Source organism: Peromyscus maniculatus, chromosome 2 (assembly GCF_049852395.1).
Source record: "Peromyscus maniculatus bairdii isolate BWxNUB_F1_BW_parent chromosome 2, HU_Pman_BW_mat_3.1, whole genome shotgun sequence".
Lineage (NCBI taxonomy): Eukaryota > Metazoa > Chordata > Mammalia > Rodentia > Cricetidae > Peromyscus > Peromyscus maniculatus.
The window spans coordinates 9,177,401-9,199,608 of record NC_134853.1 but is presented as its reverse complement, the minus strand read 5'-3'; the positions used below and the strand labels follow the sequence as shown (position 1 = coordinate 9,199,608).

The 22,208-nt window shown below is 45.0% G+C and overlaps 1 protein-coding gene across 1 annotated transcript in view; it reads left to right on the top strand.

Annotated features, from left to right (window-relative positions):
- The window catches only part of Sbspon (somatomedin B and thrombospondin type 1 domain containing), a 33,760-nt gene that overhangs the window by 5,009 nt on the left and 6,543 nt on the right, over nucleotides 1-22,208 (top strand). The window contains exons 2-3 of the mRNA XM_006974710.4: nucleotides 10,876-11,070; nucleotides 20,655-20,745. Of these exons, the coding sequence (XP_006974772.2) occupies nucleotides 10,876-11,070; nucleotides 20,655-20,745 (286 nt within the window). The remainder of the gene's footprint in view (nucleotides 1-10,875; nucleotides 11,071-20,654; nucleotides 20,746-22,208) is intronic.

Genomic DNA, 22,208 nt, shown 5'->3' with positions numbered 1-22,208 from the left:
AGAAACAGAGGGCTGTACTGCATCCTTCCCAGCAAGCTAGGGAAAAGGTAGAGATATGCATAGCAATTAGTAACTCACGCAGGACAGGGCAAAAACTGAGTAGCCCCTGTGTCTTCTCCTGGATCTCCAGGAAGTCCAGGAAACAAACTGCCCGAAATCTAGTGGGAAAAGGGACACTGTGCATACAAACATGGGCTTCCATCCAGTCAAGAAGAAGGATGGCTCAGATCACGAAGACTGAGAAAGCCGGAGCTTTACAAGAGACAGCACAGTCTGAGAGGAGCCTGGACTTAGCAGTGGAGGCCAAGAGTCAAGGAGGGGGATGTTGTTAACACTCAGGCTGCATTTACCCTGGGTCAGCACTACACACACACACACACACACACACACACACACACACACACACACACACACACTCCTACCCCCAGCACAACTACTTTCCGGCTATGGTCTCTCTATTGGCATCACAACCTGCTGAAAGTTACACTTCATTTCGTCTCATTTAACCAACAAGATAACATAGAAAGGTTAGATAACTGCCCGAGGGACCACCGCTCACGGGTGATGAAGCAGGATTTGAACCCACAAAGTCTGGCTCCAGAGCCCACAGCTTTTAAACGTTCTGTTGTGCTGCCTCTAAAAGGTAAGAGTTTCCGGGAAGCTGCGTACTTGGCAGGGTGAGACCCAAACAGACACTGGTGGAGTGTGAGTGTCCTGGCAGCTCACTCTGTGCTCTTTGTGGGGTTCTGTGTCCTGATATTTGTTATTCCTCTACATTCATCAGCCTCAATTCCGGTGCTGAGGCTGAACCCCCAAGCCCATCCATGCTAAGAGCAGGCTCTACAACTCAGCCACACAAAGCTCTCTTCATGTTCACATGATGATCCAATTCACCGTCTCAAGAGAGTGAGTGTGCTCAGCACACCTGGGTGTTAGCCATGGCTTCGCAAAGTACTGCTACTGGAGCATATTCCTATTTCTTTTATAAATGTTCCTGACAGGCACCGTGATGCAGGCCTTTAGTCCCAGCACTGGGAGGCAGGGGCAAGCTGATCTCTGTACGAGGCCTGTCTGTTCTATATAGCAAACTGAAGACCAGCCAGAGATACATAGTGAGACCTCCTGTCTGTGTGTCTCTCTGTGCTAACACACACACACACACACACACACACACACACACACACACACACACACATACACACACACACACACACAAACACACACACACAGAGAGAGAGAGAGAGAGAGAGAGAGAGAGAGAGAGAGAGAGAGAGAGAGAGAGAGAGAGCAAAAAAGAAAGGATTTTTTTTCTTGGACTGTAGAATATATATCTATTGAGAGGAATTTGGAAAGTACAGAAATGGAAATCTATTTCTGGAGATGTACTGTAGGACTGTAGATGTAGCTTGGTGTCAGAGCCCTGCCCTAGTGTGTATGAGGCTCTGGGTGTGTTCCCCAGCATTGCGGAAAAGGTGGGGGGCCGGAAGTACATACAAGAATGCCGTTCTCCTAGAAATGCTACCCAGAAGAAGACATCTTTATCTTTCTTGTTTGTATTCACTTTCCCCCCACTTGGGTGTACAGGCTCTCTAAAATCCTGCTTGTTTAACAAAGTAGCTCATTCCATTGTTTTGCTACAGTTTTATAAACAGTCCACCTGATGTCTCAAAAGACCTTTTTAAAGCCGGTGGAGGAAAACGACACTTATTAGAAGAGGAAAACAAAACAGAACAACAGAAACTGAGTTTTTTTGAGGTACCAACAGTCCCCTGGGCAATGCGGTTTCATCCCAGTCTCAGAAAGGCTTTGACAAGGCTGCCCAGAAAGGGATGTACATGCCTAGAAAGGAAAAGGAAGATGGCAGGCACCATGAGATGTGCCTGCCCGTGTGTGCTGTAGCTGTGAACAAATATGGTACTGCTGTAATGTGTGCAGGGAGAGTACTCCACGGGGATATTAGGATATCTGAACTTGACGTGAGGAAGGAAGCACAAGCCTTTGACTTTCAGATGGCAGAGAGCCAGCAGGCAGGGTGGGTGACAGAGGAGTGCCGTGTCTGCGCGATGAACCCAGGCGAGACTGCTGCCTAAGGACGAGATCAAGATGCTGCGCCAGAGAAAGACCTCAGGGGTACTGATAAAATGAAGGACTCTCCTCTCGCTGGCAGTTTGCTTTGTGATGTAGTGGTGGTGTGTGCTTCCTTGAGAGAGCATCATCAGGAAAAACATTAGGTTTTTTTTTTTTTTTTTTTTTTTTTTTTTTTAGATAGGATGTCATGTAGCCCATGATGGCTTTGAATTCACTGTGTACCTGAAGGTTGCCCATAAACTTCTGACCTTTCTACCGCCAACTCCAAAGTGCTGGAATCACAGACATATACTAAACACCTCACTGGGAAAAAAATTAAATTAATTTTGAAGACATCTTGGTGGTTCATACTTGTAATCCTAGCACTCAGGAGGCTGAAGGAGGAGGATTGCCATTTTAGACCAGTTTGAGCGAGATGATGAGTTTGAGGTCATCTTGACTGTACAATGAGGCCTTGTCTCAAAACATAACCAACCAAACAACAAGTTAAAAAAAATTTTCCCTTGGGAGCCTGTAGAATTAATCCTAACTGGTCTTATTAATAAAAACTCAGAGTCAGATATCAACTGAAAGATCAGAGAAGCAGAGCAGCAGTCACTAGAAAGACTTCTTACCTTCAGGAATCCTCAGCTGAAAAGGACCAAGCTCCTGTCTCCTCCCACCTTATATTCCTTTCTGTGCCCAGCCATATCACTTCCTGTCTTAACTTCCCTAGTGCTGGGATTAAAGGTGTGTGTGCCTCCCAAGTACTGTGAGCAAAGGCATGAGATCCCAAGTGCTGGGATTAAAGTATGTGCCACCCCTGCCTGGCCTCTATGGCTAACTAGTGGCTGCTCTGCTTCTCTGATCTTCAGGCAAGCTTTATTTGTTAGATCGTACACAAAATATCACCACAGAAACCTAGAGACCAAGAACAGTCATTTGACATGACTCAAAGAGCTATGGTTAACTTAGAGAAAGACCATGGTAACCCAAGATGGGAGGTGTCTTCTCCACAGAAAGACAGACCCAGAACTGGGTACTCCACAGGAAAAGTCCACACTGAGCAGGCAGGAGACATACAGAAAGAGAAAGACCATGAGGGACATAGGCAGGAAACATTTTTCACTATATGCTGAAACCTCCAAGTCAGGAAAATTGGGATCAAGTAAAAGGAAATATCATTTCAAGCCACAGATGATAAAAATGGAAGGATCTCGTTATTTTCAAGATGAGTTATGTTGTTTTATCCTCTGCACAGCGTCTCACTTTAATCCACTGCTATTTCAGCCAGCAACTGCAACTCTGCCCTTACTGGCCTGCTTCTCTGGCAGTGGCCGGGCCGCTCAGGCTGCAGCCTGGCAGAAATTCTCTTCCTTCAGGCACTGGCTCTGTCATTGCTGCTAAAAGTAGCTTTAACTAAATCTTTACCATTCTATTTATGAATAAGACTCAAGATTCAAAAGCTGGGGTGAAAACCTGCTAGCTCAGAGAGGCTGAGTAGCAACTAGCTGACCTTCTCTCATTGCTGGCGTCTCCCAAAAGCACACCATTCTGCCAAAAAAAAAAAAAGTGCCACTCAAAATCCCTCCCTACTACTTCCGGTGTGTCTCCCCATCTCTACCAGGTGCCCTCTGATGCTCTATGATTGCTTTCTGTCAACTAGTTGCTAACCTAGCCTCCTGATCCTAGGTTAATTTTATTTAATTAACACAAATGCAAACTTGTAATTCACAGTGTGCTCAAATATTCCCCAACAGAGGTACTGTCAAGAGAAGTAAACGGACTAGAAAGGATTAAAACTCATGGCTGCCAGCAGGGGCCAGATCTCCTGAACTTTAAGACACAGAGAGAAAAGGACTCTAAAGGGGAATCAGTTTTTTTCTGAGACTTCAGGATGAGCAGTGCTTAGCCATACTCAGGACAGGAAGAAACTCAAAACCAAGTGAAAATGTGGGTAGAGGCCCTAGAGGCTTGCTGTGCTCAGGAAATTAAGAGGCAGTGTAGTTAAAGCTGGGTGCGTGCATGCGTGCATGCGTGCATGCGTGGGTGCGGTAAGGAGTTTGGATTTCATCTCATATGAAATGAGGGTGGCTTGAACAGAAATGTCCCCCATAGGCTTGTGTATTTGAGACACTGTTTAGAAGAGGTTATAGAAGCTTTAGGATGTGGAGGAGCCTTGCTGGAGAAACTCTTACTGGGGACAGGCATTGGAGGTTTACAGCTCCACCTATCTTCTTGCTCCAACTCTGTTTGCTGTGTGCAGTTGAGACGTGGTCCCTGTTTGCTGTGTGCAGTTGAGACGTGGACCCTGTTTGCTGGGTGCGGTTGAGACGTGGCCCCTGTTGCTGTGTACAGTTGAGACGTGGTCCCTGTTTGCTGTGTGCAGTTGAGACGTGGTCCCTGTTTGCTGTGTGCAGTTGAGACGTGGACCCTGTTTGCTGTGTGCAGTTGAGACGTGGCCCCTGTTTGCTGTGTGCAGTTGAGACGTGGTCTCTGTTTGCTGTGTGGGTTGAGATGTGGCCCCTGTTTGCTGTGTGCAGTTGAGACGTGGCCCCTGTTTGCTGTGTGCAGTTGAGACGTGGCCCCTGTTTGCTGTGTGCAGTTGAGACGTGGTCTCTCTTTGCTGTGTGGGTTGAGACGTGGCCCCTGTTTGCTGTGTGCAGTTGAGACGTGGTCTCTGTTTGCTGTGTACGGTTGAGACGTGGACCCTGTTTGCTGGGTGCGGTCGAGACGTGGACCCTGTTGCTGTGTGCAGTTGAGACGTGGTCCCTGTTTGCTGTGTGCAGTTGAGACGTGGCCCCTGTTTGCTGTGTGGGTTGAGACGTGGTCTCTGTTTGCTGTGTGCAGTTGAGACATGGCCCCTGTTTGCTGTGTGCAGTTGAGACGTGGTCTTTCCGCAGCTGTGCCACGCCTTCCTGCCGTGATGGACTCTCTAAGTCGGAAACCATAAGCCAAATAAATCCTTTCTTCTTTAACTTGCTTTTGGTCATGGTATTCTATCACAGCCACAGAAAAGAAACTTAAACCTCCTCTGTGAGTTCGAGGCCAGCCTGGTCTACAGAGTGAGTTCCAGGACAGCCAGGGCTGTTGCACAAAGAAACTCTCAAAAAAAGCAAAGAGAGAGGGAGGGAGGGAGGGAGGGAGGGAGGGAGGGGAACTAAACTTCTTCCAACAAAAAACAAACAACAACAAAAAACAAAAAGCAAAAAAAACAAAAGAGAAACCAGATGTGGCAACCCACACCTTGAATCTCAGCACATGGACAAATCTCTTAGAGTTCAAGAACAGCATGGTCTGCATAACGAATTCCAGGCAAGCTGGGACTGAATGGTGAGACCCTGTCTTAAAACAACAACAACAACAAAAACCAAACAGTAATGCAATTGAACTTGGATATGACTGGCTGTCCCTATCAGAACATGTAAAAATGTACCTTATCCTTGTGTCCAGTATAACTACTTTTCTGTTGGTCATTCTATGCCTGGAGGTAGGGATATCTGGGGCCAACTAACCGTAAGAAGAACTGCATTGTTCCTCACTCTCTGGACGGTCCATCACCCTCACTCTCCAGTGAGGAGAGAGCCAGAGGTGTGCTGGGCCAACAGTAGGAACATAGATGTGTATCCTGTGTCTGTTCTCCTCTGCTCCCTCATGGTGTTTGGTGGACTCAACTTTCCAAATCAAGGCCTTGCATTCAAGTCCACACCCCACAGGCTGCTTCTGGAGAAACCCAACCTGAATATTGGCTTGAGTTTAAACAAAGAAGAGAAAGATGTCACCAAATTTCCTGTACCCATTAAATCTAGGCTTCCTTCCTCAAAAGGGAATGGGGTGATGTCATCAAGTCCTAGCTGTTAAGCAGTTGACCAGCATGGAGTCCAGGGCCATTATGTATCATCTTATCAGGTAACACAGTGACAGACCCCACTAGCAGCTGGTAAAAACAGATGTGAAGAAAGAATATTCTAGCATGTTGTCTGTAAAGATAAGTTTAGTGGGAAATGGGCAGGGCTGTTAATGAAATAGTTCAGAAGGAAATGCATGTCATGCAACTCTAATAAATGACCTGTAATAAATCTGTCAGAAGTTCCTGTACTTCTAATCTCTGGGACCAATGATCTCTTGTGGTCTACAGTGAATTCCAACTCAATCAAAAGTTCACAAGAGAATCAAGATTAGAACTTCCTGTGGAAGACAAATAAATATCCCAGACTAATCTTCTAGCACAAAATCATAAGGAACACATTTTTATTCATATAATTATATTTCAACTCCTCTTCCATTTTGTCTTAGAATGAAGCTATGGAGACATGGTCTTGGAACCTAGAACTTCTGTGTGTCTTTATGAGACTTTTATTTTATATATCTATTTATTTACTTTTGAGATGGACTGCAATCAACTCTGCCCAGGCTATGGATGAATTCCTGAGCTCAAGTGATTCTGCTGTCTCAGCTCTTGAGTATCTGAGACTCACCCTGGCACTCAGCTCTTTATGGGGATTTATTTGAAAGTCAGATTGGAAAAATAGCAAACAACTTTTTTGTCAAGGACAAATCTTAGACAAAAAACAAACAAACAAACAAACAACAACAACAACAACAAAAATAAAACACCTTAGTTGACACAGTGATTCTGTGACTCCTGAAGACTTCAATCATAGTACCAAACCAATCAAACAAATGCTGGGCATGAGACACAGATCTAAAGAATTCCTGAGAGGCTAAATTCTATCAGAAAATACCCTACGGTGTCATCTCTTAATATTCGACTAAAGTCAAACTCAAGACCACATTACTAAATTCCAAGATAATAACACGCCAAGTTTTGTGTTAGGGTATTGTTCAAAATTTAAAATTTGAAATAAATGCATTTTAAAATCCACATATTAAGTGCTGTTCAAGTTCAACACATGGAAGGACCACTAGACTGCGGAAGTCTGGGAAGGAAGGGAGGTAAAGAAAGAATGAGGGGCAGAGGCAGCCTTCATAACCAGTTACCAGCCTGGGAGTCTCTTCAGAGGGACTTCTGGAGAGTTGCTCTCTCTCATTCCTAGATTCACATGATCTAGGCTGCTCCGTTTGATCATACCCACACCACTAGATAGTGAAACTTGTTTCAGCGGTTTCTACCTATCTAACCAAGAATGACCAGGAATTCTCAATCCCCCTGCTTCAGCCTTCAAGTGCTGGGATGGTAGGTGTGTGCCACCACACCTGGCTACTAGTCAAAGAACTTTTGACCAGTATGCTAAGGTGATGAGAAAGAGAAAGGATGGTCTCTTCAAGTGGTGCTGGGAAAATTGGATATCCAGATGCAAATGAACAAAGATGGATGTTTATTTCCACAGACAAATACTAAAAGACCTAACAAGCTGTAAACTTGTAGGAGAAATCATTGGGAAAATTTTCAGGATGTTGAAGTTGCATGTCAAAATACACCCCAGTACTGAACCCAAAGCACAGGCCACAGCAGCAACAAAAATAGGTGAGTCCATCTTCACTGGATTACAAAACCATTTTCTCTCTTTGCATGAAAAGACACCGTCAAGAAAGAACAAAGACAGACCACAGGGATAGAGGAAAATACATGAAAAGGATCCATTTGACGAGGAGTTACTATTCATCTACAACTCCGTGACAACAGAAAGCTAAAAACTCAGTTCAAAAATGGCAAAGGACTGGAATACAATTTTAAATGGTCCACAGATTGCTCAATATCTAAGTCACAATGATGAGGCCATCAATATGGCATCTATGGAGTTTCCTCCTTTAGACACATTGTTCAAATGGAGAGGGGTCATCAGAGATGAGCAGAACAAGAAGTGATGACATGTTTCTGATTTCCCAAAGGGTCTGTCTGTGGTGGATACGGGAGTGAAGACCAACACCGCTCATCTTGTGCCTGAAGGTGGTTGACCTGGGATACCAATGGGATTTTAGATAGCAAATGGAGGATGCTTTAACATAGTATAAAAAATGTTGAACTTTGGAGTGTGTGCACTTTTCATACTAGGGATAAGATGTGTGTTACCAAATATGTCCTCCCCAAACCATGACTTATCAACTAGCATACACTGGGAAACAAAGAAGTTGTCATGTGTGAAGGGTCAGAAGTTTTCAAAAGAAAGAGGGATTATATGTAAAAAGGACTACGGACTTGAGTATGAGAGCAATAGAGAAAGGGGGTCTTGTTTGTAAAAAAGAAAGTTTTGGCATCTAGCTCAGGGACACATCTATCATGCGGTGATTACAGAGGCTCAGGTGGGCCAGCGGTGTGGTGGCACATGCCTTTAATCACAGTGCTTGGGAGGCAGAGGCAGGCAGATCTCTGTGGGTTCGGGGCCAGCTTTGTTTGCAAAGTAAGTTCCAAGACAGCCAGGGCTATGTAGAGAGACTCTGTTTTAACAACACAAAACAAGAGAGAGGTCCAGAGGGAATGTGTGCTCTAGCTTAGGAACTGGAGGCAGCCTGGAGTGGTGCAGCTGGATAAAAGGGCTGTTCTATTTTTAGACTTTTGAAGGAACCTCCACACTGATTTCCATAGTGGCTCTACCCGTTTACCCTGAGTGACAACAGTGATAAGGGCTGCCCTTCCCTTGAAATCTTGCCAGCAAGTGCAGTCATTTGTTTCCTTGATAGCAGCCATTCTTACCGGGGTATGATGAAATCTCAAAGTATTTTTAATTTGCATTTCCCTGGCAGCTGGGGATGCTGAACACTTTTAAAAGTATTTATTCGTTATTTGTGCTTCTTTCGAGAACTCTTCAATTTTAGAAACCACTTTATTTATATTTATTTATTTTGCCCAAGATCCAGAGCATTATTTAATTGGGGTGGTTGTGCAAAGGTAAACAAAATGGGGGAAAGGGGATAGAAAGGCAGAGGAAAGCTGGCTGATGAAAACAAATTCGTCTTTCATCTCCTCTGACTCCTAATGAGGGCAGATGGTGCATAGACGGTTCTTAGCGATGGTGGATGGTGCATGGACCATTCCTAGCAATGGTGGATTGTTCTAATGAAGGCGCATGGACCGTTCCTAGCGTTGGTGGATTGTGCATGGACCGTTCCTAGTGCTGTTGTTTGTTATCTTGATGTTTAGTTTTCTAGGCAGAAGTTCTGTCAGAAGTATCGTTGGCAAAGATTGTCTCCTGTTTTGTAGGCTGCCTCTTCGCTCTGTTAACAGTTTCTTTTGCAGTACAGAAGCTCTTAAATGTCGTGAGATCTCACTTTGTCAAGTTTTGGCCTTGTTTCCTGGAGTCCTATTCAGAAAGTTCTTGTGTGTACCCATATTTCTGGGCACACTCACTACTTTGTCTTGTAGCAGTTTCAGAGTTTCAGGGACACCACTGAGGTCTTTGGTCCTCTTGGAATTGATTTTTATTCAGGATGAGAGATAAGGATCTGGTTTCATACTTCTGTATGGAGATGTCTAATTTTTCCAGAATCATTTACAGAGCAAAATGGTGGCAATGCAAGCAGATTTTGTGTGACAGCCAGCAGGGTGGGGATCTGCCCTGACACAGCCTGTCGTAATTGATCCAGGACTGGGTGCCCTTGCCAGGGGCGGTTGACCTTTGGGGGAAGGTTATGGGTGGTTCCTGGTGAACAGAAACATTTAGGCTTGTTTACCCAATAACACCCCTTCTGTTTACCCATCGAGTCCTTCTGGTTAGGACACTGTCACCAGCACTGCCATTTTTTTTTGGGGGGGGGGCAGGAGGGGGAGCTTTTGGACCTGGCAGTTATCTTTTCTCCAATGTGTACTTTTGCCTTCTTTGTTTAAAAAAAAAAAACCAGGTGGCTGTAGTGAGGTGGCCTTACAGCAGGGTCCTTTTTCTATCCCGCAGCTCTGTGTGTCTATTTTGTTTTTATTACTGTTGAGTCACATTATTGTTGTTATTACATTTTCTACAAGGACTGGCCAGTAAGTACTGGGATTATTGGTAGGTAAGGTACATTTCTTATTTTTATAATTATTTCCCTGTTTTCTACAGTGAATGTATATGACTGTTAATAATGTTCTGGGGAGGGAGGAAGAAGGGATGGAGAAAGGATGGCTACAGGTATAGTGATACAGTTAGGAGAAATCACTCCTAATGTTATGTAGCACTGCTGGGTGATTGTGGCTATTAACCAGAACGGCTACTAGTTTGAAAGTTGATTTACCAATGACTACTCTGACCATTACACATTGTATACATATATTGAAATAGCACATTGTCTTCCACAAATATGTACAGATGAAAATATAATCCAGAATGAAACTCATGTTATGATCAGGGTTAGGGATAAAGGTTACTATTAAGGACAAAAAAAGAAAGAGAGAGAGAGGGGAGGGGAGGGGAGGGGAGGGGAGGGGAGGGGAGGGGAGGGGAGGGGAGGGGAGGGGAGGGGAGGGGAGGGGAGGGGAGGGGAGGGGAGGGGAGGGGAGGAGAGGAGAGGAGAGGAGAGGAGAGGAGAGGAGAGGAGAGGAGAGGAGAGGAGAGGAGAGGAGAGGAGAGGAGAGGAGAGGAGAGGAGAGGAGAGGAGAGGAGAGAAGAGTTTTGTAAGCCTGTAGCAATTTGCCTGGGATGCGTTCCTGGCCAACCCTGAGGATCCTGGACCTCCTCAGAAGTACCTGATTATCAGTTAGCCATCAGGGTGGGTAGAGTTCATGTCTCTGGGACTTGCTGTGCTCCCAGATACGGGTCATGGCTGAGTTTATGAAGTTTACACAAGCTAGACAGACTCTGCCGTTTGCGTGGGCAGGAACAACCTGACAGGCTGGGTTTACTCAGGTGAGCGCGCTCTCTTTCTGTTTTCCAGCTCGCCCTTGCTTCGTGGGAGAGTGGAGTCCCTGGAGCGGCTGTGCCGGTCAGTGCCAGCCCACCACGCGTGTGCGCAGGCGTTCAGTGCAGCAGGAGCCGCTGAACGGAGGGGCACCCTGCCCACCCCTGGAAGAGAGAGCCGGCTGCCTGGAGTACTCCTCATCGCAGGGCCAGGACTGCGGGCACGCCTTTGGTACTGATGTTTTCATGGGTGCTGCCTTTGTGGCTTTTGATGATTTTTAGTCACTTCCTGAAAGGTCATGTTCTGGGCAGGGAAAGTTCCATGAAGTGGAGGGAGCGGGATGGACCAGTCTGCCTGAAGTAGATAGGAAGCTCAGGAAATGCTTATTGAAGGGGGGACTCGCTAGCTGTACACGTGCCTCTCTTTCCCTTGCTTCCCTGTGTGTTTTTGGTTTTCGTGTGTACGTGCGTGCGTGTGTGTGCGTGCGTGCGTGTGTGCGTGTGCGTGTGCGTGTGCGTGTGCGTGTGCGTGTGCGTGTGTGTGTGTGTTTAAGGGGATGGTCCTTTCCATCTTGCATGGACTCAGTAATAAACCACATGAGTTTGCACCCAGCTGCCTGACCTTTTCGCCTCCTTCTGGCCACTGAACTCAGTAAGTACCACTGAGCACCACTCCAGGACTCACACACATGCATACCGTTTTCAGCACATCAATCAAGCTGGTGACAAAGGATATCAGACAGAGTGATGATATTTCACACAGCATAGCAATCATCTATCGGTGGTAACCTCTTCACTACCATTGTGATTTCCGGTTAAACAGAGCTTTTAACTTACACACTAACAAATATGAAAAATGGAAGCAAAGTCATACGTTTCTCAACAGAGATAAAATGATCTTTTGAAACGTGGGCCTCTCCTGTCAGGATGACTGAACTGGGGCTGAAGTGGTCGGATTTGTGAGTCAGTTGGAAAGGTTGTTTGTCTGGGTGCAGTGGCAGGCACATGGACTCTGAGATACTCCAGGGCAGAAAGCAGAAAGATCACTAAGTCAAAGAGTTTGAGGCCACCTTGGACAACATAATGAGAGCTCATCTCAAAAGTGATAAAATAAAATAAAGAAAGAAAAGGAAAGGAAAGATGGATCTGGTGTGGAGTAGCTGGTGAAGGGCACTAGGAAGCCGGTTCACTAATGTACCAGGAACTACGTGAGTATCACAAAGAAATAAACAGAGGCCAGCACCAATGTGTTGATCTGGCCTGACTCTAGCCGGGCAACATGTTGACTTTCCTGGGTAGAAAAGTCCATATGTTTTTCATAAGAACCTGGAAAATTTTCCATCAACGTGATCTTTATCAAGCAATTTCATTCTTTGTTTTTTCCCCCCATATATAAGTGTTTATTTGCTGAGAGTCAACTTGGTGCCAGACATGGGGTTATGGTGGGGAGGAAAGTTGATGTGAGGCCCAAAGTCTCAGAGATTGCAATTTAGTGGGAAGGGACATAATCATCAGATGACTCTGGGAAATTAATCCTAGAAATTTATATCCGGGTAATTTACCCAACTGACGCAAAGGAATCAGTCTCACCAGGAGCTGTAAGTGGGAGTGATGTGGTCATTCCCTTTAGTCTCGAGGGACAGGGGTTTCCTTGGAGGTGAAACTAAGAAATCCTGAGCTGCCCAGACGAGAGGCCAGAATGCATAAACCTGATGGTGAGTTCTAGGCAGTGAGAGGGGCTGATCAAGGCCGACACAGGACCACAAGGGAGAAATCTGAATGGGCAGTGCTTGAGCACAGTATGATGGGGAGTCCTCACAGCACTGCTCACATTGTTCTGGAAGGGCGGGCTGCGATCTAGAGGGGAGGAGGGCACAGTAACGCCCGAAGCAGAGGGACCGGGAGTGCTCTTGCTGACAGAACGCCACAACACGCTGAGGTGCCCCTGGACTAGGGAAGTATGAAGGGCAGTGGCAGCCCGGCGTCTACAACATAAGACTCTGTCTCGTCAATGGCCAGAGGGTACTGGGTGTAATGCCACAGGTAGGCAAGCAAGCCAGCCCTAAATGACTAAAACGCTGCTTGTTTGACTGTTTAAGGGTGTGCATGCATGTGTTCAGGTGCACATGTATGCATGCTTGTGAAGGTCAAAGGTCAACCTCAGAGGTCATTCCCTAGATAGCTTTTTTTTTTTTTTTTTTTTTTTTTTTTTTTTTTTTTGAGACAGGGTTTCTCTGTGTAGTTTTGTGCCTGTCTTGATCTCATTCTGTAGACCAGGCTGGCCTCTAACTCACAGATATCTGCCTGGCTCTGCCTCCCGAGTGCTGGGGTTAAGGCGTGCGCCACCACTGCCCAGCCCTAGATAGCTTTTTCTTTTTCTTTTTCTTTTTTCTTTTTCTTTTTTTTTTCAGTAAGATCTCTCACTGGCATGGAACTGACCAGTTAAATTAGGCTGGCTAGCGAGTGGCACCAGGGGTCAGCCTCTCTATGCTTCCCCAGTGCTGGGATCCCAAGTACAGCCCCTGCCCCCCATGTCTGGCTGTTTTTATGTGGCTTTGGGGGATCAACTCAAGTCTTCAAGCACTTCACTTACTGAGTTACCCCCCCCCCCAAGCCCTTGTTTTGAATGTGAGAAATTTTGGGGGTTGGTGCCGGCTTTTGAGCTAGAGAGGACTCTATATTTAGATTTTTGCCTTTTCCCAAAGAGCCTAGGAACGCTGCTGAGGTGTTCTCTATAGGGGCCATCATGATCACATCTGTGATGGCGAAGGATCGTAGTGGAGGGCTTCAGTGGAGGCCTCTGATGGAGGAGCCACATTAAGCTCTGGGAGAAATCCTATGCAGTTCCAAAGGGACTGCTCGCAGAAGCAACCCTAGGGCACAGTTCCTGCTCAGTCCAGGCCCTCTGCAGAAACACAGCACAACGTGTCCCACAGGGTGGTTGCATTTGACTACTGGTCTTTGGTGGCTCTTAGGACCCAGAGTCCACTTAGCAGGAAAGGCATCTGCTCTACCTAGTCATTTCTTCAACACCCAGGCTATTGCATACCACTTCCCAGTCCTGAGTCTCTTTAGGAAGACAGTGTGGCAGGAAAGTTAAGAAAAGTGGATGGAGCACAAGTGTTGAGCACCAGGAAGTGTGATTATTGTATATCTAAGGGACAGTGTGCCTCCAGAAAAACCTGGCCCGTACTCAGACCCCTGGATAGTCCCTTTTCTGCCTGGAGATACCTGTTCCTTTGTCCAGCAGCTCCAGATGTTCCTCCTCTGACATCCTCATCCACATTGTCCCCAATCTCCCTTCTCACAGCTCCTGCCACACACCCCAATAAGGATTTGACACAGCAGTCTTTTTCTCTTGCTTCTTGAAGCACTAGTGGCCTTGGTTTAACACTTGTGTAGACTTTGTGTTTACACTCCCTTCTTAAACTCAAAAGTAACAACCTCATAGTTCACAAAGAAGAGGGCAATCTTCACATTTTTAGTCTTAACTTAGGTCCTCAAGGTTACCTTCCCCGCGGAGGGGGTATGAATTGTAGTGATGTCTCACAGGCTGCCTGGGGAGCATAGAGCCCATTGAATATTCCACTGCAGTGCCTCCTAACATGAGATCCTGGACCAGGGCTATCTGGACCATTTAGACACTCCTTAGAAGTGTAAGTTTCTGGGGCCTGACCCAGACCCATGAGATCAGAATACCCAGGGTGGGTCCATAATTCCGTCTGAGTTGTAACAAACTCTTCTGGAGTGTCTAATGCTCATTAGAGTTTTAGAATATCCTCAGCATGGCCTCACACCTCTGCCTACATCATGGCTGGCAAAAGTTTCCCAAGCGTATCTTCTTTTGTGATAGTAGTGTGAACAAAATTGTTTTCTCTACCAAAGAACTTTTCAGAACTAATGATGATCGAGACATGTTCACTCTGCAAAGAGGGAGATAGAAAATGCAGGATTCCCCCACTTGGTTTAATTAAACAAATCTCCCCAACCCCAGAAGAAACGCAGTAAAATCACTAGTGTTCATGAAGTATCCATTAGAAGAACAACTCGGGACAAAAGATGGATGTGAAACAGTAATGTGAGCATCTAGCCTGGAGGATTCATCAGGGTTCATTTCCCACCAGCTCCTGCTCATCCAGACTCTCTGAGCTTGTGTGGAGGTCCCAGCAGGGGAGGACAGCTGCTCTCACAGCCTTGAAGACTGATTCTTCTCTGTCAGGAGAGGTCCTCCTCTTCAGCTAGACACACAGCTAAAGAAAGGATGCCCATAGAGGGAGGAAGGGGACACATGCTTAGCAAGCCAGATCAACCAATCCTAGTGATCAATGGGGTGACACATGTCATAGCCAGATCTCTCTCACATTCTCATTCATGTGGTTGTCTCTCATTCATTAAACACCAAGTACCTGCTGCATGCCGTGACTGTGGTAGGCTTTAGAGATTCAAACAAGTACATCACAGCTCATCACAACTGAGGCTGACGAGCACTGTGCTGGAAAGGTTCTCCAGCTGGGGTTCAATTTCTGGAGTCCACCCAGTAAAAGGAGAGAACCAGCTCTTGCCAGTTTTCCTCTAATCTCTACGCACACACTCTGGAATGCACCCATCACCACCCACAATAAATAAGTAACTAAATGCGTATAAAAAGGTTGTCAGGTTGACGTGGGAGCATGGAAGGGAGCGCACCTCAACCTAAGTGCATTTGTCCTGCCACGTGGCCACATGGGTCCTCTTACTACCTCCTTCTACCACTGCCAGAGTTCATACTCAGGGAGCATGAGCCTTAGCTCATGGCAGAGTTATACCTCACTTTTGAGTGGCACAGAATTTTTTGTTTTGTTTTCATGAGACTGGATCATGATTATATAGCCCAGGCTGGCTTCAAACTCTCTATGTACCGGAGGATAACCTTGAACTTCTGATCCTCCTGTCCTTAACTCCCGAGTGTGGGGATCACAGACAGGCACCACCTACAGACATATACATGCCTACTTCACAGAGATTTCATAAACATTCTTGAGTCAGTCTTCATAGAAATCCTACGAGTGATCATCATATTCATTCTTACAGCTGCTGTAACAAGTTGCCAGAAACGTAGTGGCTTAATACGACATATTTTTTTTTCTTACAGTTCTGAGGGACAGAGTTCAGCACAGGTCTACTCAGATCGAAGCTAGTGGGTCAGAAAGGGCATATTCCTTTCTGAAGACTCTTTGGGAAAACCACTCTTGGCTTTTCGTGGATGACAGGAATTCCTGTCATCCATGTGGGAGCAGAAAGTGTAGCGGGTGTAGCCTCCAGTTACTGGGAAGTAGAAGTTATGACAACAGAGCTTGCATATTTAGCCAAGGGGAACTCTGAGCACGGGGTTGAAGGCAAGGCCTTGATTCTTCTCGCTGCTCATAGTAAAATGGGAGGAAAAAGAGATATTGGGGGAGAAGAAAGTTGTTTAATCTCAATGGAATCAGGATTACGAATTGGGTAATTCTCAGTTTACCAAGATGGCACATGGATGGTGAAATGAAGATCCTCGCTCTAAGAAAGCAGCTTCTAGAACAAAACTATTAGTGGTGTGGCTGTAAACTCACTTAGTACCTCAGAAAGTTAGGCTGCCACCCACTTAGTGACCTAAGCAATGCCAGTTTATTATCTTCCAGTTCTGTCGGTCAGGAATCTGACTCGGGTTTCACTAGGCTACAGTTGAGATATCAGTGAGGCTGCCTTTCATTCTAGGACTTGAGGGGCCAGTTTGTACCATCACACATTCAGGCATCCATGCCTTCTGGAGATTGGGATTTAGATGTCTTGAGGGTATGGGGATGTGTTACTCTCTTTTCCACAGGGAATAGGACAAGCTCGTTATCTTGTGCTTACACCCGAAGACAACAGAGTTCTGGGAGGCAAAAACTGATAGTGTGGGGTTACCAGAACTAACGCTTGGAGCCCATGGCTGCAAATCCTGTGCCGATTCCCCTCCACACTGTCATTGTTAAAATTAGGATTAAAGAGTCTGGTGACTAAGACAAAATATAAAAGCCCCACGAAGCCAGTGAATAAGATTACTCTTTTCTTAATGAGTTTTTTCTTGTTTGACTTAAGGTATATGATTATATTTTATCCTGAAAACAAATATAAAAACCCGAACTGTTGCACATTACTGAGGTTTATGTGCATTTTCCTCCCCACAAAAGACCAATGTGCATTAATATAAACTGTGTTTCCAGGTAGGGGCTATTTGCCAAATTTCCCTTTTATTCTCCTCTGCACTGTGTGCACAGAGCAGCCTGCTTTTTTGTGGCATGCCCTTGTGTCAGAGGGCTTATGAAATTCTCAAAGCAAATTTCATTTACTTTCATGTTCAAAGGAAATATGTGCAGTGCCGTGCTTTTCTAAAGGTGAAACTTGTTGTAAAAGTGAACAATGGTGGGTTCATAGGTTGCCAAAGAGTTGGCAAATGGTCTCTGAACAAAGACTATATTACATCTGAGTATTGCTGCCAGCAAGGGGAAAGGAAGGGGGAACCATCATTTATGGAGAGACCGTGTCCTGAGGCACCAGCCATGTCTGCGCTTCCACACAGAAGCAGAGGCGGGGCGGAAGGCAAAAATAACTTTTAAATTATTTACAACCCTCGAGATATGAACATTAAACTTGTGGGTTATTATTAAAGAGTGGCTTTGGTTCAAAGCGCTGCCGGTCATCTGGCTCCTGGGCTGGGTGCAGAAGACTCGTGTGTGGGGGAAGAGTAACCTGGATCCAAACCCTGCAGCCGCTGGTGTGGGGGCAGGCAGGATCCCGAGGACTGGTTTGCTTTTAAGATGTGCCATAAGCCAGGGGTGTGGAGGCTCAGGCAAGAGGATTGGGAGTTCAAGACCAGCCTGGGCTACATAGCAAGACTCTGTCCCCAAGCAAACAGTAACACAGACTATCAACATAGAAACTAAACATGAGTAGCGGCTCTCCTGTTGTCCAGACTAGTCTTGAACCTCTGATCCTCACACATCTATCTCCTGAGTGATAGGATTATATGTATATGAACCACCATGCATGTTTTTTCCCCCAGTGGTAGATATAGAATTCGGGACCTCATTCATGTTAAGAGAATGCTCTACTAACTGAGCTACATTGGCAGCCCCTGGACAGTAAGTCCTAAAGAACAGAAGGTGAAATCCAGGCATGGTGGCATGTGCTTATAACGCCTGTGTTAAGAAGATGAAGCCACATGGTCTCTAAAGATCAGTGGCCATAGTGAGCAGCCAGCCTCAACAGAGACCCTGTCTCATAAAACAAGGTGGACAGCTTCCAGGACTGACATCTGAAGTCCCCTGACTCCTCTGGCCTGAGCATACACAGGCACATGCTAGGCCTGGCTTCATCTATGAAAACTTAGTAGACCTTCCTATTTGGAAAGGTCAAAGCCTTGTGGGCTGATGCATCTGCATTTGCAGCTGCCGCCTGATTGCTTCTGCTGCTGCTGCTGCTGCTGCTGCTGCTGCAGCCCCAGCCAGACTGGAGCCAAGGGAGAGTCTGAGGAGTCAGGTAAAGATATGGGATTTGATCTCTGACCAATGCTTCCAAAACAACCAACTCCACTGGTTTTGTAGAAGGAACATGTCAATAAAGGGTTACTTCTTTTAAAATAAAAAGAAAGAGAGGGAGAGAGAAACAGAGGAAAAAAGGAAAAGAAAATCTGAAAAAGAATAAAGGCCTGCCATCTTGTGGCTGTCATGGGCCAGGAACATCAACATGTAGTGTGGAGCCTTTCTTTTCTTTTTTTCTTTCCTTTTTCTTCTTTTCTTTTCCTTTCTTCTTTTTTTTAACTAGTGCCCTCACACCAGTTTGCTCATGTTAATGATTTTAGCATCTCAAAACCTAACACCAGTTTGTATCTGCCCTTATCTAGAAATTTCTGAAGCAGAAGGCAGAGGGGCTGTTGAGCCACTCAGGCTCTGTCCATACCATCTGTAGATTCAGCCAAGCAGGACTGGAGATATTTTGGAAAAAATTGTCTGTACTGAACTTATACAGCTGTGTGTGTGTGTGTGTGTGTGTGTGTGTGTGTGTACATAGAAGGCAGAAGTTGATGTTGGGTATATTCCCTAGTCTGTCTCCACCTGAGTTTTGAGCCAGGGTCTCTCATTGAGCCTGGAGCTCATTGATTTAGCAGGACTGGCTGGCCAGAGAACCCAGGGATGTTTTTAATATGATTGCTAGCATGGAGGCCCAGCTTCTTTCCTATGACATCTTTGTGTGTTCGGTTTTTGTTTTGTTTTTTTCCGAGACAGGGTTTCTCTGTGTAATAGCCCTGGCTGTCCTGGGACTCACTCTGTAGACCAGGATGGCTTCGAATTCACAGAGATCAGCCTGCCTCTACTTCCCGAGTGTTGGGACTAAAGGTGTGTGCCACCACCACAAGGCTAAACCAGGACTTCTTAACTTTTTCTACTTGTGACTCCTTTTTACCTTCCAATTAATATCCAAATTTACCCTAATGAATAAGTACATAAAACAGGTAAATAAATAAAATGTTTGCTGTCATAATGAAATTTATTTTAAAACAATTCCTTTTTTTACATATAATTTTACCTCTTATTAAAGGTGACAGCAAATACACATACTAATGAGATAGATTGGACATATTTATTTTTATGTAAAAAGCAGGTCCTGGTTGAATATTTGGTATACAGGACACAGAACATCTTTGACATTTTTCAGAGTTTGGTTGATATTTTGATTTTATAATCATCAATTTTGAGCACACTGCCTCACAAAAATATACAGTACAAAAAGGCAGAAGGATGTTTAGGGCCATTTCAGAAATTGTTGGAAATTTTGCCCTAATCCCAAGTCAAAATCACTGAGTGACTTTATTTTTTTAAAGGAAAGTCAAGTCAGTAACTCAAACAGCAATTTTTAAATTCTAATACAACACTAGATGAAGATATACTGATTTAATGCTTCAATGAAAACATCAAGGCCTTGTTTACTGTAGTCGAGTCATTGTATTTCAATAAGGGCAGAAAACTTTGCATCTACACTAAAAACACTACAAACCCTAACACACCACAGCCTCAAAGCCGAGCCAGTGTTCCAGCCGGCATTTCCTGAGGTGATGGACACACACAGGCAAAGTGTACATATTCAGAATCCCGGCTGGGGTGGAGTCATGCAATGTAACACCAGAAACAGCTCACATTCATTGTGCATCTGCACATCCAGAAACGTTTTACTCTTGCTCAGTTTTCACAACCTCCACATTCGGTCGTAGGGATTTAGGCGGGCAAAGCTACCGTGCTGTGGTTCCCAAGAGTCTTGGGGTCACCCGTATTTTCTTGCCTTGCTTCTAGTCGTTCTCACTTTTTCCTGCTTGCTTTCTCTTCTTTCCCTTTTCTTTCTTTCATCTCTCCTTGAACTTCATTTTCACTGCCTTTCCCTCTCTTCTCTTCTTTTTCTTTCTTTCTCTTTCTCATGCTGGAATATCCGTTACCACTTTCTTTCCCTTGCCCTCTCCCCATTTTTTTTTTTATTTTTTTATTTCTGCCAGCTTTTTGTTTTGGTCCCTCTCCTTCCTTTACACTTTCATGCCTGGAGGTCGATGTGCTCAGCAGAGGCCTGTGGCTCCCCCTATACCCATCTAGATGCATATAAATACTGATTCCGTTTGCTTCAGAAGACGCTGTCACAGTCTCGCTCGATGTTGTGCCTCTAAGATCTTTGGATTTGGAAACAGAGGCCTCAGACTGGCACAGAACCCAGTTTGGGAAGCCTTATGGAGTATTGGACTGCACAAATACAGTGTAATTCTCCCTTTTCTAGTCCCTGCATTTATAACTAGTTCTGCATTCAACAAGAAGAGAACAATACAAGCCGCATCTCCACAGTGGTCTACACACACCGAGGATGCTGGGTAATTTGTTGCTTTAAAATTACTGCTATGTTTTCCCTCCCTCCCTCCCTCCCTCCCTCCCTCCCTCCCTCCCTCCCTCCCTCCCTCCCTTCTTTCCATTTCTCTTTGGTTTTTCAAGACAGGGTTTCTCTGTGTAGTCCTGACTGTCCTGGAACTTGCTCTGTAGACCAGACTGGCTGAGAACTCACAGAAATCTGCCTATCTGGGATTAAAGGAGTGCACTACCATGCCTTTAGCTTCTGAGAGCCTTACTGAACTGTTTTGCGAATTTGAAAGTTGACACACTTTCTTTCAGAGAGCTTCTCATTGACAGTTCATACACAGGCTGGAAGGCACCTCCATGTAGATGTAACCAACCGTCTTATTAAATAAGAAACACAGAACCAATGTAAAAGAGAAAGCCAAGAGATCAGAGCTCAGAGCTAAAATCTCACCCTTCCTCCTGCGGTGGTCCTAGCTTCCCAAAAGAGACCTACTTCCTGTGTGTCTGTCTTTTCATAGTATTTTGTTCTGCCTTCTCATTGTTTGTAAACCCAAACACGTGACTGCCTCGTCACTGTCTGTATGTACAGCCCTCTAGGTCTTAAAGGCATATGTCTCCAATGCTGGCTATATCCCTGAACACACAGAGATCTATGGGATTAAAGGCGTGCATCACCACCACCACCACCACCATGCTCTGTCTATGGCTCTAATAGCTCTGACCCCCGGGCAACTTTATTTATTAACATATAATTAAAATCACATTTCAGTACAATTAGAATACCACCACATTTCCCCTTTTCTATTTTAATAAAAAGAAAAAAAAAGAAAAAGGTTTTAACTAACATAAGAAAAACTATATACAGAAGTACAATAACTATATACAATATATACAAGTAATAAATACCTAAACAGGTATTTGACAAATCAGAGAAAATAATTCCATTATCTATTCCTATTTTGGTAAATCCAAGATGTATCTAATGCACTTTCTATCCTAATTAATTTTCAACTATAACTAACTAATCTTCAACCATAACTAATTAATCTTCAACTCCCTCAGAGACCCAAGAAGGAAATAATATTAGCTAACAAAAATAAAAACAGGAAGTGCATGCAAGCAACTTCCAAAAATTTTGTGAGTTGACAGAAACAGCCAGCTGCCTGGACAGTCACCTGAGGTTTCTGCAGTGTTGGGGCATCATCTTCAGCCTATAGGCTTAGCGTATCTGACAGCCCCATTTGTGAAGTAGGATGTACACAAGGTCAACAGTTCAACCTCACATTGGGTGAGAGCAGTCCATGTACCAGAAACATCTGAATCCCACTAGTGTCCTGTCGTGATTCAGGATTTTAAATTCTGGAAATTGTTGACAGTTTTTGAATTCAGCTGTCCATTCTTCTTGGCTGTGTGTATATGGCTTCATCTCAGCATCCCCTTCTTCTCCACATCCCTCTATTGAATGCCATTATACTATCGA